At 31.0% G+C, this 19450-nt stretch overlaps 1 protein-coding gene across 1 annotated transcript; it reads right to left on the reverse strand.

The window, feature by feature from the left end:
* Positions 1–15437: 15437 nt before the first annotated feature.
* LOC129909922 (uncharacterized) lies at positions 15438–19112 on the reverse strand. The gene is made up of 2 exons (XM_055987093.1): positions 18862–19112; positions 15438–16240 (listed from the first exon to the last, which is right to left on the reverse strand). The coding sequence occupies exons 1-2, from the start codon at positions 18995–18997 to the stop codon at positions 15582–15584; spliced, it is 795 nt and encodes a 264-aa protein (XP_055843068.1). The 5' UTR covers positions 18998–19112; the 3' UTR covers positions 15438–15581.
* Positions 19113–19450: the final 338 nt, after the last annotated feature.

The following is a 19450-nucleotide window of genomic DNA, read 5'->3' on the forward strand; positions in this document are numbered from 1 at the left end:
CGTTGCGAGAAGTCGTTGTGAGCGAACGAATACTGAATCAATACTAATAGACCAGGGTCGATAATTTTTGAAACCAAAAAAAAATCAAAGTAGAATGAAACCCATTGGAAAAGGAGGTGAATACGATGAAAATTAAAAGAAAAATAAATTACGGGCGAGCCGAGTTCGGGAAGTGGGTGGGTTGAGTTTTTAATGGTAAAAAAATGGTATATCTCGATTTCCGGCAAAACTACAAATGCTATAGAAAAAAGTTGTAGGTAATAAAAAGATCTACAACAATTTTTTCACATAACCTCAAAATTTATGTGAAAAATTCAAAAAACCGAGTTTTTGGTTTTTTATTTTTATCTTTTTCAAAAACAAAAATTTTTCTACGAAATTTGGTGAAAACTTACCTTATTATGTCCCAAATACACTGTAATTTATTTCATTTAAAATATTAATTTGTTCACCTTATTTTGACTTAATACCAAAAAAACACCCTAATTTTCAATCGAAAATTCATGTGCCAAAATATCAGCTTTTTTCAAAATGTAGGTGGGCATTTCGTTCGTTAAAATGTCTATTTTCTGATGGTGTAAAAAAAATTTACATTAGTATACTAAAGAACATGTTCTAGTAAAATTCAAAAATTAAAAAAGCTTGAATTCGAAAAAAAATTTGTATCATTGTTTACAATTTTGGCCTATTTATTCAAATTTACACTTTAATTACTCAAAAAACGTAAGATTTATCAGTGTTACATGAAATCTGGTCTATAAATCCAAATTTTGCTGACTTCAGAACTTTTTTCAGACCCTCTATTTTTGGTTTCTCATTGGCTGAACCTAGAGGTACAAATTTAATTAAAATAAAAATTGTTTTTCATTGACACACATTAGGCTCATTCAGGATTATATAAAAAATTATTCACCTATGTGCATGAACCACGTAACAAAAGATTAATGAAGGTCCATTTTAATCCAAGTCAATTAATTGTGTGGTGAAAAAACAAACTTGATTAATTATAAGCTACCTGACGGGGTTTCAAAGTTAAGTGTGGAAGGAACCCAAGCTCATATCAACACCGCTAATGTGTCAGAAATAATGCGAATGGATGATTTCATTGATATTTTTAATCAAGATTCATTTGAAGAGTTTACATTTTTTAAGTCATTTGTCACCCAAACAACGAATACCTGCATATCTTATTATGATGAGTGTAAAAAAGGGTTGGTCAAAATGTAAATAAACTCTAATTATACATATAAGCGGATTATTCTAAGCACTTATAAGAAATTATAGTAAAGTATTCGTAAATTTCTTCGTGAAAATAGGATGTTATGATGTTAATATTTATCAGTTAGAGCTAAAAATGTACGCTTTTTTAAGCCGCGTTGTGTCGCGTTGTGTCGCGTTGTGTCGCGTTGTGTCGCGTTGTGCCGCGTTGTGTCGCGTTGTGTCGCGTTGTGTCGCGTTGTGTCGCGTTGTGCCGCTTTGTGTCGCGTTGTGTCGCTTTGTGCCGCGTTGTGCCGCGTTGTGTCGCGTTGTGTCGCGTTATAATATAGCACGAAGTTACATATACCCCGTTTGTATGGCGATTTGAATCCGAATTGAATCAGGATTTAGGTTATATACCTGAATAGAATTGAATCCGGATTTGTCGATCCGATCCGACTCGGGGAGCTGAATCGAATCGAAAATATTCATATATACCTAACGAATTGAATACTCGAGATATAATTTGCGGTGGAAATTGTGTGTGATTGTCTTCTTATTTGCAAATTGACTGTATGTATGTCTAATGATGTCTAGTTTTACTTGCACTTTGTATTTGGTTAGATTTTTCTTAGAAAAATTGTGTTTTCGATTCTATTTCAATTCGATTCCTCGATCTGGTATAGTCATATACCTGGATCGAAATTTCAATTCAGATTCAATTCGATCTTTAAATCGGTCATACAAACGGGGTAATAGTTCTGGTTGTCCCTAGTTTTTGTTGTCTTTCATCGGACTTATTTACTACTTTCTTACGAACAAGTCATACAAATTATGTACTTAGGTAAAAATACCCCAACTTCTGACCGGTATCTCGTTCTAAAAAAAAGTTTAGCTGGTGCCTCATGTCCTTGGGTAAAGAAATTTTAACTGACTCAAAATAAAATTTCAAAACAGGTTTCTCGAAAAAGAATTAAACAAATACCGGCTTCGAAGAAACAATTAACACAAAGAGTGCCAAAAACAAAATTAATTTTATTTCTCGATGCATTTATCATGTATTGGAACCTAACCTTTAAATTTTCGCACCAAATTGTCCTACAAATTATGTCAAAGTCGATACGTTTATTTATTTGAAATGAGTTTCATAAAATTCATTAATCGAAAACCGCAAAAAATACCTGCTCATTTTGTGTTTTGGTTCATTTCCCCCAACAAAAACAAAAAAACCAATCATCAAATATCGAATGAGTCAATATATTCATATACACAGCACATAAGACCTGTCAAGATTTAATTTTTTACGGTGTGATTTATTAAACGCCTTTTAAAGAACATAAAATATGCCGCCTCATTGCCTTTTAACACGAAGAAGCATTCACAAATGTCACAACACTAGATTTTTGGCAATAAAATATCAAATTACCACACATTGACGGCTAAGCATTATCTTTTTTTTTTTTGGAAGTTTGTCCGTTTGTCGGACTAATGGAATACTAAACAGATTGATATGCAAATTATAATGGATGATGCTCCTTGTTAATATTCTTTACACACTAAAAGGTAATTTGGATGATTTTTTTTTATTTTGTTAAGGTTTAACAAAAGCTGCTTACGAATTTGAATGCAGAACGAATATTTTTAATTTTTCTGGAATTCGATGACTAGTCACTTTAGAAATCGACTGAAGTAGGTTGACGAAAATACAAAAAAAAAATAATATTTTTATTCGAATTTAGTTAATTTTCCTACTTTGGATATAGAATTAACACTAGGAAATAGTCTCGTCAAATAAGATTTTCCCTATGGACAAAAGTCAAATCAATATGATGCTTAATTGAAAACGAAACCTTAATTAAGGAACAATAGGCTTTGATAAGGTAAAAGTAAGTTCGCATGGGGGATTTATGTGGCATACTCTTTTCAAGCCTCATTCGACTAGTGTTTAATTGAAAGTTTAGGATTCAAGGCTGTTCTAATATTCGTTCGAATTTGAAAACGGAAACGAAAGTTGAAAGTGGTTGTTCTGATTTCCATTCGACTTTTTGTTGACGAATATTGTTTTCCGGTAGCAGATTGCTTTCCGGATTGAAAACGTAAAATTTTTCGGATTGCAGGTCCATTCGATTTACGAAACACTTATGAATTCGCAAAATGTTTTCGAATACGGAATTCGTAGCAGGTTAAATTTGAAAACGGGAGAAAATAGAATTCGAACGGAAATCAGGGGTCGAATTACGGCATACGTTCGTTAACGAATGGTTGCTATGTGTCCCTATCGTTTTCTAATAAATAAATAGGGACAGAAATAGTCAAAACGTTAACGTATGATCGTAATCGTGTGCCGTAATTCGACCCCAGAACAGCCGTGATTGTGTTCTTTTAATACTACCGAGAGCCAATTTTACCCAAAATTGGAATGCACTTTCTCTGTCTTATCTTAGGTTAGGTTAGGTTATATGGGCTGACAGTTGATTTTGTTACCGTCACACTTAGATCAATGTAGATCCCTTGTGATACCCTGAAGTATTGTAACTTCCATGAAAAAGTGTTAACCTTTGAATGCTATGGTTGTTCGAGCCATTTGGAGGACTTGACAAAGTTCAGTAGGCTATTGCTTGAGAGTTCCGATAGTTCTTCTAATTCATTAAAGAAGTAGTTTCCTAAGAATTTTTTTTCTAGTGCGACAGAGTGCTGGGCAGTGACAGAGGAAGTGAACAGTGTTTTCCTGTTCGTCCTCATTACCGCAGCTTTGCATAGATCATCCGTACTAAGCCCCATTTTCTTTTTGTGGTATCCTAGTAGGTTATGTCCCGTTAAGACGCCTACTAGGGATCTTAAGGAAGGTTTACTAAGTAGTAAGATCTTATTTGATTTTTTCTCGTCGAAGTTCGGCCATAGTTTCCTGGTGTGACCGCAGGTTTCTAGGAGGTTCCATCTTTCATTGGTTTTTTGAGAAATCTTGTTGACGAAATATCGTCTTTGTCTTATCTTACACTTTAATCAATTTTGTTTAACAAGTTAAAACACTGGTTTGAGATTTCAGAGCGCTCAAAATTTTTAGAAACTTGGAAACCATTGCAGACTTAATCAATTTATCAGCTTTATCAATGGCTTTAATATTAATAGACTTTTTCAAGCACTTTTTTTTAGAACATTTGCACCAATAAATGGAAACCAGCTACCGATTTTTTAGATCGACCATTAGTCGATGTTTTTAGCTACGAAACATGTCTAAGGGGTTGACAGTTGATACCTACTTGATAATCAAGTTGACAATTTTGCTCCTTAAATTGTCAGTTATCTTCTATCGACTATCGCATTAGCCGATTCCACCCCAGATAGTATCGATATAAAGCTTGTACAGTTCTTTGAATCCTCTCCTCCAAACTTCACCGATGTACACTGGGGACCGAACATTACTGGAATAAGCTTTCAGCAACACAGAAAGTCTTAAACCGGTTGGTGGGATATGGCAGTACACTGAAGGAAAAAACGCAAAGTAAAATGTAATATGATCAACCTTGATTTAATGTTGAAAAAACTATCATAAAACATATTTAAGTTAACATTGAAACAACTTACGAAAATTTTAAATTTTTGGCGGACTTTAGCTTTTGTTTCATTTGATCACCCTAATTTCCAACAGGGAGATAGGTAGCACGTTGATAAAGCATTAAAAATTAAATTAAGCATTCGCCTTGTGACCCAGGAGTTCAATGATCGATCTTCAGGGGCTGCCATTTTGTTTCTTTTTTGTTAATTTAAATTGATGCTTTTTTTTAATTAAAAAACAACTTTGATTTAAAGATTATTAACTGTGAACCACTTTAAACCAGAGATCAGAAATAAATCTCAACCTTTTGAAAGGTTCCTTAATAACTCTTATTTGTCGCCATTTTCAATAAAGGTCATAAAATAATTTTTATTTTTAAAAAAGAAAAATTTCGGTCAAGGTCTGAGAGAAACCTTTATTTTGTATTTTTTTATGTTTCGGTCAACCAGTGAGATTTATCGCTGAGAGAAAAAAATAAATCTCATCTGCAACTGTAGCAATTCCTAGAGACATGGGAGTGGTGCCATATGAAAGCTTATATTCTCAGCTACCCGATAGTGGTATAATCGGGTTTTTGGATTTTTTTTTTTCAAAATCCCGAGAAAATCGCGTTTGAAAGTTGGGGTAAATTTCTTTTTTCGAAAAATCCCCCAATCTTTAAACGCTCATGGAATCTAAACCGCTTGAGAGCAATTTTTGGGAGTGATGCCAAATGATAGCTTGTGTCATGAACACAGAAAGTCTTTAACCGGTTGGTGGGATATGGCAGTACACTGAAGGAAAAAACGCAAAGTAAAATGTAATATGATCAACGTTGATTTAATGTTGAAAAAACTATCATAAAACATATTTAAGTTAAAATTGAAACAACTTACGAAAATTTTAAATTTTTGGCGGACTTTAGCTTTTGTTTCATTTGATCAACCCCCTAATTTCCAACAGGGAGATAGCACGTTGATAAAGCATTAGAAATTAAGTTAAGCATTCGCCTTGTGACCCAGGAATTCAATGATCGATCTTCAGTGGCTGCCATTTTGTTTCTTTTTTTAAAGGAGATGGCACATTTTTCTATGGAGCTTGGGCCCAGTGTGTTCACTAACGAAATTGGTATCAAATGAAAGGTGACGGTAAGCACATTACGTGGGTAAAATATTTTCAAATTCGTTAGTGGGGTTTTGGAGATATTTGAGTTTGAAGTTTCGGATTTCACAATCAAGATTTCAGCTAATTTTTCGAACAATTAATCGTAGAATGCGTAATAATGGGTGTACAGAAATAATATTGGTATCAAATAAAAGGTATTTCTCTTGTCTATAAATCTGTATCAAAAGTTTTTTTCTTTGTTAAAAAAAATAATACATATTAGGTATTTACTTCTCAAAAGGTGATTTTTTTAAGCGAGGCATTTGGCACATCGAAATATCAAAATATTCAGTGGTGACATGCACTTCTTTTTTTGGAATTTTTCGATAGCTTAATGTGTTACCTTTAATTCTATATATAAAATAGTTCTATAAAACATACAAAAACCTTATAATAAGCAAAATACACAAAAACGCGCTGAAATATGCCTATTAAATAATAAGAATAGAAACTATAGTTCAGTCAATGGGGAAAAATCTGGAAAAAGCTATGACGTGAGCTAAGTTTGAATGCAGTATTGAAGAGGGGTTTATCCCAAGTACAAATCTCAGATTGCGTATTGTTTGGTCTTGTGGGGCGACCGCCATTTTGAAAAACGCATTTGTCTCAATATCTCGAGAACGACTGGTCGGACAGAAAACTAGAGAGGACTTTTTAGATTGGAAATTAGTTAATCTTTCTTTTTCTAGTACATCATTTTTCTCTAGGAGTTATAATTTCAGAGTTACACTACCGAAAATTGTGTGTTTTTTGATATTTTAAATATTTTAAACAACCCTTAGAGTTAAGTGCGGAATTACTGAGAATGAGATACTTTGCGGTTCTGTTACTCTGAAAGTATAACTCCTAGAGAAAAATGATGTACTAGAAAAAGAAAAATTAACTAATTTCCAATCTAAAAAGTCCTTTCTACGCATTCTACGATTAATTGATCGCAAAAATAGCTGAAATCTTGATTTTGAAATCCAAAACTTCAAACTCAAATATCTCCAAAACCCCACTAACGAATTTGAAAATATTTTACCCACGTAATGTGCTTACCGTCACCTTTCATTTGATACCCATTTCGTAAGTGAACACACTGGGCCCAAAAATGTGCCATCTCCTTTGTATGGGAAAAATATTCCGCAAATCATAGAATTTTATCTCACAAATTTGAAGCAGAAACCGAAGAAAAAAAAATCAGATAAACTTTGGGTGTGTTCAATCACCTATCGGATAGGCTATCTGGGATCCCCGTAGATATCTGGAATATCTTTTTGAACGCGATTTATGTCTTACTATTCAGATAACCACAAATAAAATATGTTAATATTGAAAAGAGAATATTATTTTATTTGAGCAAATTACATTTTTTTTTATTGTTGCATAGTATTTGCAAAATTAGCTTGACTTATTTTTTTTAATTAAACAAGTTCAATTTGACGTTTAACAAACAGCTGTTTGTTTCCCTTGTTTACGCAATTATTTTCTGCTGGGGTGTTCATTTAAACCTTTTGCGGAATTTTCTATTTTTCTGCAAAGTAGAAAATTATCTCGTTACGTGAATACCCTTCTTATTTTTTTGGCTAATCACGTCGTTTTAGTTTTAAAATAAAATTTTTTTTCCATATAATTCTAAATTGAGGAATTATTTTTTTCTTAAATCATTGGGGGTTGGTGCTGGTGCTTTTAAACTCTTTTGGTGAAATTTTATTTTGGTAATATATGCCCTAATGTATGCTTTCGTGATTTCAAACAGTTTGATTATTTTTAAAATAAGATATTCTTATATTTTCATTACTTTTTGAACCCATTAACAATTTGATCGAAAGCTTCAAACCAAACGAATGACATTCCGTTCAGTTGAATACGAAGTCGTTTGCTGTACGTATGACATCATGCCAAATGAACAGATTTAGTTAACGAGTTACTCGATGGACGGATTTGCTTGAAACTTGGTGCACACGATTTTTACGTAATTCCCTAGACACGTTTTTTTTATTTTTCTAATATCTCCTTTTAAACGCATATCTCCCATATAAAGTTTTCGAGGTATTACAAATTTCTCGAAAACGGCTGTAACGATTTTGATTAAACTTGGTGTAGGTAATACTCCCATTGATTCTTACAAAACTGCGTTTTTAATTTTTCTCAAAAAATGCGGAGAACGGAAATATGACGTTGCCGTTTTTCAAAAATTAACATATTTTTTAAGTTCATATATTTCATCAACACATGAGTTAATTTTATTCAAAATTTACAGACATAATTTTGAAGTGTCAAAAATAAAAAAAAAAATTAAAAAAGTTTTTGAAAAAAATTTTAATTTAAATTTTTTTAACTTGCAATTTTTTTTGATTTTTTTTTTCTCGACACTTAACAAAATCTTAAATTTCCAATAGTTATTTAAGATAACCATACTTTGAACTGTTGCTTCCACACTTAAAATGAGTTGATAAATCACATCGTTTATCACCAACTACAAGATTTTACTGTAAAGATCCTTTCTCTTCTTAACTTTTGAACGACTTTGTTGGTCGATGTTGCTTCTTTTAGTAATATTTTTCGTATAAGTATTGTTGACGGTAGAATTATTTTTCTTAAGGAAAAAATTTAAAGCTGTTAATTTATGCTTTTAAAGTATGGTAGCGCAGCTCTTTGAGGTGCATTACATCATAATTTGAGTATTAAAGTGTCCAAGGCCAGGGACTTATAATCTTAGCTTTAAGTTTAGCATAGTTTGCACCAATAATTTCACAAAAAAAAAAAAAAATACAAACTCAAGGAATATTCAATTAATTCTGATGGATAGTTTTCATCATCTCCATGCAATCATACATAACTTCACGAAATGATTGATTGAGCATATTGAAGTTATCGATCTTAACGTCGTCTGTCACTGATCAATTTTCTCATCTATTTAAAGAATTAAAAACTCATTCAAGGCTGATTCAAATAAAACATCGAACAAAAACTAAATGGCTTTTAATTGAAATTAATAAAATGTCCATTCCGTATAGCCAACAGACGTTTCATTGAATTTTTCTTGGCAAACAATTAACTTATTATATTAATAATTTTATTAATCTTGTTAATGCTTTTTTCAAAATTGACTGATAGTAGAGTAACTAAAGCAAATTATTAGGGAACCCGGCCGAACAGCTCTGATTTTGACGATTTTTTTTTTCAAACGTAGGTGATTAAAAATACTTTAAAGTCTATAGATTAAAAATTGCCGGTGTTGCCGTATTATTTTTTAAAATTAAAATTAAATTTTTTTTAACAAAACCATTTTTTTTGCTTAAATTTCATAAAACAAATGATAGCAAAAGATTCTCTAGGTAATTTAAGGAAAATATATAAAAGGCAGTAAGGGACAATCTTCCATCGTTCAAGCGATAAATGCAATTTTCTAACATTCTGACCTCAATCACAAAAAAAAATATTTTGAAAACAACGGCAACACCTACAATATTTTAAGATACATTTTTAAAAAGCCAGAAGCTCATTCTTATCTCTTGAATTTAAATCCACTAAATTCGATCAAGACTTTTTGAAAAAATGGTCCTCAAATTCAGAATTAAAAAAAAAAATGTTATTAGAAAAATTTAAAATTACTTTTTTCCAAACTTTTTCTAATAAAATATGAATTTATTTAAAAAAAATTTTTGGCCATAAATATTATCAGTTGAATTTCGAAGCAAAAAAGGTAAAATATATCACACTTTTGAAAAAAAAATGAAAAATTACTTCAATTTCAATGGTTTTTTTTTTTATTAAAACTGAATTTTTGCATTGAAATAATTAATTTTCTCAAAGACTGTGGTAAATAGGAACTTTAAATTTTTGCTATTTAACTTTCAACAGTAAGGGTTATTAAATGAATAAAAAATAATTTTATGTTTAGATGTTGAACTTAAAAAAAAAAAAATAAGTTACATTTTTCTTCAAAACTTTTATTAAAAAAAGTTCTTCGAAAATGAAATACTTTTTAATTTTTTTCATAAACCGTAATACATATTGACATTTCCTTTTATAATTTGAAATCATAATAAATGCGGCCAAAAAAAATTGAAAATAAATGCATTTTATATTACGACCAAGTTTAAAAAACGACATGTTAAAATTTTTTCAATAATTTTTTTTTTCAAAAATCTGAGTTCAATTACCATTCTTTCAAAAGCCGTTAATTCAATTAATTTAATTTTAATTTTACATATATGACTAAGCTTCTAGCTTTTAAAAAATGTATATTTGAATATTGTAGGTGTTGCCGTTGTGTTCAAATATTTTTTTTTGTGTTTGAAGTCAATTAATAAGAAAATTGCATCTATTGCTTGAACTATGGAAGATTGTCCCTCACTCCCATATATTTTTTTTCCTTGAATTTCCTAGACAATCTTTTGGCATCAGTTAATTTATGAAATTTAAGAAAAATTTTTGAAAAAAATTTGTTTTTGTTCACAAAAATCTTCATTTAAATTTAAAAAATCAAAACGGCAACACCGGCAATTTTTAATCTATAGACTTTAAAGTATTTTTAATTACCGACGTTTGAAAAAAAAGATCATCAAAATCTAAGCTGTTCGGCCGGGTTCCCTAATATTGCCAATTTTTGAGCTTTACTTACTCCACTATGACTGGAACGTAAATAAAATTAAATTGATAGACAGCATGTTTTGTGTTAAGTGGAAAATATTTTTATTTAAAGACAATAAATAAGCAATATAATCAATTAATCACTAAACGATGCATGGTCCACATTACCGTACTCAATGTCAAGGATGTCGCCTATCATAAAAAAGCATATGGAACATTAACATAGGTTCTTGCTTGGTTAGAAGGTTATACAGGACCTAGAAGAGTAGAAGTTATTTACAAAGATTTTGACACTAAAAATATTTTTGGTTAAAAAGTTTTAACTTCTTTTTACAAAAAAGCGTTTTTAACCACTGAAACGATTTGCTTCAAATCTTGTTTTTTCTCAAAAACGTCTCTTACAATTTTGATTTATTCAATACTGAACACTTTTACTCAGTTTTGTAGCTTGCCTACAACAAATTCGTTAGTCAAATTCCCTTTAAAAGAGGAATTACTGGTCTTTTGACTCATTTTTATCTTAATTTCCCAACACCTCAAAACAATATTCAAATTATGTGTTGTCGGCGTCTGGTTTAATGTGACACACATAATACCCAGTAATCTTTACCTAATATTCCGAAGGCAGGTTAGAAGATTCAACAGAACATTAAAAGCCTTATGGACCACCCACGTTTTTCTTTTTTTTTCAAAGTACAAAAGAATTAATTCCTCAAAAAATATTTTGGAACTTTTCAGTATCCCAGTCTCCATACTACTCACTATTTAGCTTACCAGGGAGGCTTACATTTCAAGTGTGTTATCATCAGCTAAGGAAACAATCAAGAAGTAGGTAGGTACCAATGCTGGACACTTTCAATGTCTCCGTCTCCGAATAATGTCTCGAGGCACACTATGACTATCTTCTTGTCATAGTGCGAGGTGTACATAAATTAGCTGCTTCGATGATAAAGTGGACAGTTTAGGGAATATTTTTTTTATATCATTTTCCTCTGAGATGAGAGCAAATGGGATTCTGGGGATCTGCTTATTAATGCCGTGAACCTTTGACGCCGCCATAGTCGTACCGCACTGGTGTTTTGATTATTTTTTTATTATTTTGTATTTATTTATCTTGCTTTTGGATTTTTTTTTCTGTCGATCTTTTCTTTTTTTTGGTTTTGTAAACCACAGACAAATTGATAAGTGATTCGAAAATACAAGTTGTCTGGGTTGAGGAGAGTGCGAAGACAAAACGAGTTTTCTGTTCAACCGGAAAGTATACACATCAATTTGTGGATATCAGTGGAAATGTCGTTGTCATCCATTCGGGCTCAGGGGGAGTTGCAGTTTTGATTGAGGAGTTTAGGTTGGGCCCGATGCGATGCAGCAATGATGCAGCGATGTATAGTGTCGACTGTAGAGATGCACTTACATTGTGCACGACACATACAAAATTAAGGAGCAATCGCAAAGTGCACTTATCGCGGAGATTGCATCCGTAAATCCATTTTGGATGGAATGCAATGGCCGAGGATGACTATATGGCTAACACAGAGAATGAAGGAATAATAAAACATGCTCCATCTCTATGGAACGAGGACAGGGTACCTAGTCTTTTATAAATAGAGCTGTGCGAAAAATTTGCTAAAATGGTGATTTTGTAATTGTACCTTGTCTAGTCATAACTTTCGGGGTAAGGTTAACGCTTATGATATGATAGGAATCCGATACATTTGACCAATACTAAAAAAAAAAAACTTTCAAATAAAGACTCTGTTTCTGTATGAAAAGCTTAAAACCAACTCTTATAAAACAAAAGATTGACCTTCAGGATTTCAGATTGGAAGCTTCTGGGTTACTGTTTCTGGGCAGATATTTTGAATTTTATTGAGTTAGGAAACTAAATTATTGCATATCGACGGTTAAACTTCATAACCTCGTAAGTCGAAAAATTCGAAAAAATATTATTAATGCAAACAATTCAGAAAATTCAGAGCTTTCTTTTGGTATATTCAGCTTAACAAAATGTTGTTCTGAACATTTTTCAGGAATGACAAAATTCAAACACTCGTATTGATAGATTCCATACAAAAACAAGAAAAACGATATGGAACCTAAATTACAGGCTTTGTCATATAACTCTGAAAAAAAAATGTATTTTTTAAAATATAAAGTAAAGAGAATGTGAAAAAAGTGGGTCTCTCAAATCTTTTTGTCTGTCATCTGTCTGTCAGTCTATATCGATCTAAACTACTGAATCGATTTTTACCAAAATTAACGGTACTTTTAAATTAAAAAAAAAAAACAAATCTTTGAACTTTTTTTTGAGACAATTTAATATTTCTTTTGAATGGTAGAGGTATACCAAATTTTTTTTTGAAAAATGCTTTAAAACGTTTTCGTTTTTTTTCCTTTACGCTTTTTACTACTCTTAATAGATTATTATTGTCTAATAAGCCAGTTTTACTGCTTGAAACAAAATATAAAAAATGAGTTAAAAATGAAATACATACATCTGAAATTTTGCAATAACTAATATAGGTATTAATAATCAGTAAAAAAAGTTCGTATAATTTTTCAAGTTTTAATGATTTTAGTTTAGTAAACCACGTTTTTCTATATTGATTCGTATTTTTTTAGTTATTTTTTACCAAATGTAAAAGGATTTAGCATTCTACTGACTGCTAATTAATTTTTACTTTCACGTAAAAAAAAAAATCACTCATACGCCATACATCACTTTTTTAAATTGTTATTTTTATTTATTTTACACACATCACATCCACATCAAAAATGTGATCTTTTAATTCGAAAAAAAAAAAAAAAATGCATAGGGGTTTAAAATTTTGTAGAGATTTTATCCAATTGTGATTTTTTTTTTTAGATAGAATATGGGTCCCTCGTCTGCTTGGATATACACGAGTGTATACGAGGGCTCCAAATTATAACTGCCAGATCTCAAGTTGATATGAAAAAATTATTTTAAGAATTAAGTGAAAGAAGTGAACAAAGCATTTTGGTGTATATAATCCTCGTTGACCAGTTTGTGTAGTCTGATTTCTTGGCGATTATTCAGAAATCATCCGATTTTTATTTAATTAATTTATTAATATTTTTTATAAGAACAGTTTTGTTCTTATTTCCCAGAACATAATTAAAATTCATCTAGTTATTTGGTTTGGTTGTTTTCATTTCAAAAACACTCAAATCGTGGTTTTCCTGAATAATTATAATTTTTTAAATTATATTTACACATCACTGTACAACGAATATATACTCCATGCAACTATCTGTCGTTTGAAATGTATACGGTGTACCTATGGTCATAGTAGCTCGTTACTAGTTAGTCTATGTATTATATAAGACTATACTGGTTAGTCCAGTTTCTTGTAATGACCGTAGGACGATCACATATCTCATACATAAAACATAATGCTATTGTGGAGTTCGGTTAATGGATCATGGAAGAGACTCTCTTGGCAAATAAAATCTTTTATGTTGTTCATGTTCATCCTCATCGACAGAAATGGCAGTTAACTAGTACTGAGTTGTGTACGTATAGTTTGAAAAAAAAAAACAAAAACGCATTTATGGTAACAACAATATTATACATATAAAACGAAGGTTAACGGTATATCAAATGTTGCGTTATTGATGATACTTTTGATAGGTCAACACATCTAAAATAGTATTTGTTTCATTATAATTTGTGATTCTTTGGAGTTACATTGTATGTTGTGTCACTTAATCGGAAACTTAGCAGAAATTCGTACAAAGGCAGCTTTTTATTAAGTGAAGTTAAAAAAATTTAGATTTATGAATCTGGCAACCCTTTTATTTAACTTACGCTCTAGCTCAGTCAATGAGGAGTCAAATGCAGGTGATCCGAAAAAAGTTGTGACGTCAGCTAAGTTTGAATGTTAAAGTATTCTTTCGATGACGTTTTATTGAAACAACCGTTTAGTTTTATGGTTACAATCGGACTCTCTGCAGTTCCATAGACCAACCTGGAACTTCTTTAAGAACTTCCAAAATGCATTACTCAGCTTTGACCTACTGAGTTGCATTCTGGAAGTTGGATTGGCCCACTGAGCGTTGCGTCACATTAAGTGTGACACACAACTGCCATTCTGCATAATTAGTATGCAGTAGGAACAGTGGGTTAGGTTGTAAGGTAATGTGGGCATAACACAGTATTGAAGAGGAGTTTATCCTGAGTACAAATTCAGTTTGCGTATTGTTTGGTCTTGTGGGGTGTCCGCCATTTTGAAAAACGCTATAGTCTCAATATCTCGAGAACGAATGGTCGGACAAAAAGCTTTTGCAAGGACTTTGAAAATATAATTATCTTTCTTTCTCTAGTACATCATTTTTCTCTAGGAGTTATACTTTCAAAGTAAGAGAAGCGCAATTTATTTAAATTTTGCTGACGTCACAACTTTTTTCGGATTTTTCCCCATTGAATGAACTACTCCTGTTGATTTGGTTCTAGTCTTTTTTTCTCATCAGACTTGTTTGATATGTTCTTTTCACGTTATAAGCTTTGATAACTTTAAAGCTTTCCAACTCATCACACACTTTTTTTTCCATTTCTTACCATCTTAGCATTTAACACATCAACATCAGAAAGATTAAGCTCATTGTTTGTACTCCAACCTTAGCATTAACTAAGATATTGACAAAAAAAAACAAGATTATAAAGGACTTCAAATAGATGTAAGACTTCTGTAGTGGAATCGGCTATTGTGATTTGTGATCGGTGATAGTCACAAGCTCCAAATTTGTACTGCGAAAATCATATTTCTCAGAGCAAATTGTTCTTTTGTGATTATTACCGATCACAAATCACAATAGCCGATTCCACCCCTGGAATATCTACTCCTTGCAAGTCCAATTGAATAAGTTTGTCCACCAAGGGAGATCAAATCCATAACTTGATTCATTAGGTTAAATGAGTTTTATTAATTAAATACAAAGATTCTTGTAGCTCAAACAATTATGTGCCATTTTTTCTATTTAATCAGATACATAATGTATTGTACATAAGACTTATAAAAATATATTATTTAATACATCAACATATAGGTACTGTTTCAGCTTTCATACAAAATCGTTTAAAGACTCATGGGTCACTGGACAAATATGAAGATGATGATGGATCTTTAAATCTTTTCCCGGCACTAGGCCCATCTTTTTCATCTTCTTCCAATTGAGCTAGTTCTGCTTCCATTATAATCTGTGAAAACTTGAACTTAACCATTGTCTGTCTCTTTGGTGAAAATTTCTTAATAGTTTTTGCATAAGCCATTAGTATTAATTCAATATCATCATGATTTGGCTTTAAATTTGCATTCGATTTTCTCTTAGTTGCTTTTGAATGAATATTGTTTTCTTTGGAATCATTATTAAAATTATCCACATTAACATGTTGTATTTCAAGTTGATTTATCTCTTGATTTTCATATACTATGGTTTTTATATCAACTTGCTCTTCAGTAGGATCATACAATATTTCATCTGTTAAATCTTCTTCTTCACTACAAATTCCATCTGGCAGGTCGAACCATTGTTTGTCTTTGTCTGTTGTAGTGTTTGGTTCTCTTTTTGTTAGTTTGCCGAATTTGCAAAAAGGTCTTATAAATTCCATTTTCGAGGCCCACGACCAGTATTGATATCGTTTTAAACTCGGGTTTCGTTTGGTAGCCTTTTCATCTTCAGACTTCAAATATTTAACATACGAATCTTTTAAGTTCTTCCATTTTTTCTTCCAGTCTACATCATCTGTAAATTAAACAGAAACATAAGATACTTATTATCAATTAGAGAGAGCAATACTGTCTAAATTTCGTAAAGGCCCTAACTACATTTTTAACACTTCTGCGTTAGAGAGGGAAACATTAAATCGCTTACCGCAATTTGAATTTAAACATTAATAAAAATATTTGGAATTTTCTGGCTTATTTGAAGAAATTAGGGAGAATAAAATTATTTTTTATTTATACCTACCTATTTTAGTGCCATTTAAAAAAATCAGTTTTTAAATTTTTTTCGTTCGCTCACCCTAAGTTCAAAAATTATAACAATTTTGTTTTTATTTTTAAATTACACGTGAAATAAAAAAAAAAATCACAGCTTCATGCCGAATTTGATTCTTGTTTTGTGAAAGAAAAAATTAAACAAATATCAAAATACTATGTATCTTCAAATAATAAAATATTTATCACAATAAATTATTTTGTTTTTATTTTTAAATTACACGTGAAATAAAAAAAAAAAATCACAGCTTCATGCCGCATTTGATTCTTGTTTTGTGAAAGAAAAAATTAAACAAATATCAAAATACTATGTATCTTCAAATAATAAAATATTTATCACAATAAATTATTTTGTGATAAACAAGTTTGAAGAGGTCCTCAGTTATTTGAGACACACAAAAATGAAAAAAAAAAACATGGTTTTACCGTGGTATAAGAAAACATTATAAAATTATACCATGGCCTTTTACAACCATACCATTGTTTCTATTTTTTTTTCTTAGTTAAAGCTGTTTTCCAAATACTGTTGGTTTTTGTTCTTAAAAACATTCGTATCTTTGAATTTGAAGATGAAATTATGTTTTTTATATTGCATTGCATATTGCATTTATTCTTAATAATTTATTGGAATTTCATTAAAAAAGGCTTCGTAAATAAGAACAACTTTTATCCATATAAGCTGCTTATGAGATTAGAATAATAATGATATTTGACTCAGAAATGAAATAAATGAGACAGATTTTATCATTAAGTACTTTTTAGTACACTTTCTCTCAATGATTTATCGCACTTTGTTTTAGAATCGCTGTGAAAATGATATTTTGATTATCACTTCACAGAACGAGAATTAACCCTCACACTTTAAAAAATAAAAAAAAAAGTAATTCAGTTTAAAAATTGTCACCATCACTTTTTTTTTTAAAGGACTATTTTTATATAGTAAAAAAAACAATTTTGATTTTTAAGAGGTTGGCAATTTGAAGAAAAAAATTTTGTTGTTGTTTTAATTTTTAACTTAGGGTGGGCTAACAGAAAAGTGATGGAATGGTTGTTATCCTTATCAACGTGTGATAAGTAAGATAAATTAAATCGAAAATGTTAAAGGTATTTTTGAGAAAACTGCAGTATCTCGAAATCGTCAAAAGTACGTGTAAGTACCTAAAGTTAATAACGATTTACGAAAAAAATGTTAGTAACAAGTAGAAATTGCCTAAAAATTTACATTTGCACATTTTAAGCAGAGGTACATTTTTTCGGGTTTTTTTTTTAACTTTTGGTCATGGGCTTATTCAAAGACCTTTGATCTGAAAAAAAAAAAAAAAAAAAACTGAATGGACGAGTCTGATCACAAAAACAGCAAATTTACCCGGAAATTACTCATATTTTGAATATCTGGCGGCTTGAATTGATCTTACTGGACTTTTGAAGGACTTATGACAGGATATGAAGTGCTAAAGATCACTCATTGATTAGGTCTCCCTATGTTCTTCAGTTTTTCTCTTCACAGCTAATTTTAAATCACTCAGCCCTATCGTGAATTTCGCGTGAACAATATTCCACCCTGAAAAATTCAATTTCAGTTTCCCCTATTATGAGTTGCGGGTGAAAAGATGTGCACGTTCGGACATTTTCCTTTATTTTCCACTTTCAGGTAATTTGCGAGCTGGTCGACAGCACTTATCTCACTTAAATGTTGGTGCCGAACAAAAAACTAGTTAAGCGGAAAATGTAAATTCCTTTCGGGTGAAACTCATGATAGCTTTTGAAATTTCGGGTGGAAAACACTCCACATGAAACTCACTGTAGTGCGGACTATGGCCTCCATGCTCAATATTTTGTATGAAATAACGGAATACATCTGACAAACCTTTAATTTTTTTATATTGCTCAGAACATAAAAATGTGCTGTTCTTTCGTAAAGCTCTCCATTTTTACTAAACTCGCAAATAGAGAATTTTCTTGTAATATATTTTATGTTTAACCACCCCAATACAATAATTATAATACGAATTGCTAGTTATTGAATAAATAAAATCTACCTGTTCCTCATTCTCATATGTTTAATATCTTCGAACGATATTTTTAAAGTTTTCCCCTGATTAATGATTTAAAAAATAAAATCAAACAGCCCCCATAAGGCACCACTGAATGAGTGAGAAAAAACGACTCAAAACTCAACCAACAAAAATATATGCATATACGCCATCGTCACACATTCAGACATCAAAATAAATACACAAGCACACACTCCAAGACTTTTTTTTTTACAATACACTCAACGAAATATACAAAAATACAAATCTACGAATGCAGCGGGATCGTTGTGACATGATTGATTTATCAAATAAAAGCAAAATTGATACTCACCTTTTGCTTCAAAGCTTTCTATTATCTTAAACCATGCTTCTTCTTTTTTTATTGTGTTTTTAAAATCAACATGTGATGTATCGTAAAGTATTGGAGATGCACGCACTAATTCAATTAACCTTTCCGTTTCACTCATATTGTTAGACTAAAGCGGTATATATTTGTGAGCGAGACCAAATGCGGCAATCGCTTTCGCTTGTCATCGCATTATTGCCCGCTACGTTCATCACTTGCTGTTATTTGCAAAAGTGGTAGGAATAGAAAGAGATAGCTATTCTAAAAAACAAGAGAACAAATCACTCAATGTTGTATTGTATGTAATTTTTCTCTTTCAATTGTGAAATTTGAATATATCATTGAGTTTAACTCAATTCCAATATGTAACCAGTTTTTGAAGGAGAAACTTCCCATACTTCCAAAGAAGAAATAGAAATAAAAAAAAATAAAATAAACTGACTGGCAAAGTGGCAAGAGGTAAAAATATCTTATTCAAATTCAGCTATGCTGTTTTAACGTTGATAAGATAGAACTACTTAAAATACATGATTAACTGAGAGTAAAAAAGTAATGATTACAAATTCTGTTGCAA

This window comes from Episyrphus balteatus, chromosome 2 (genome assembly GCF_945859705.1).
Source record: "Episyrphus balteatus chromosome 2, idEpiBalt1.1, whole genome shotgun sequence".
NCBI classification, from domain to species: domain Eukaryota; kingdom Metazoa; phylum Arthropoda; class Insecta; order Diptera; family Syrphidae; genus Episyrphus; species Episyrphus balteatus.

What these genes read in the sequence shown, in the direction of transcription:
- LOC129909922 (XM_055987093.1), bottom strand. Translation starts at nt 18,997, where the DNA reads ATGAGTGAAACGGAAAGGTTAATTGAATTAGTGCGTGCATCTCCAATA. An exon ending in AGAAAGCTTTGAAGCAAAAG is followed by an intron (nt 16,241 to 18,861) that starts GTGAGTATCAAT and finishes TTTAATTTACAG; the next exon opens with ATGATGTAGACTGGAAGAAA.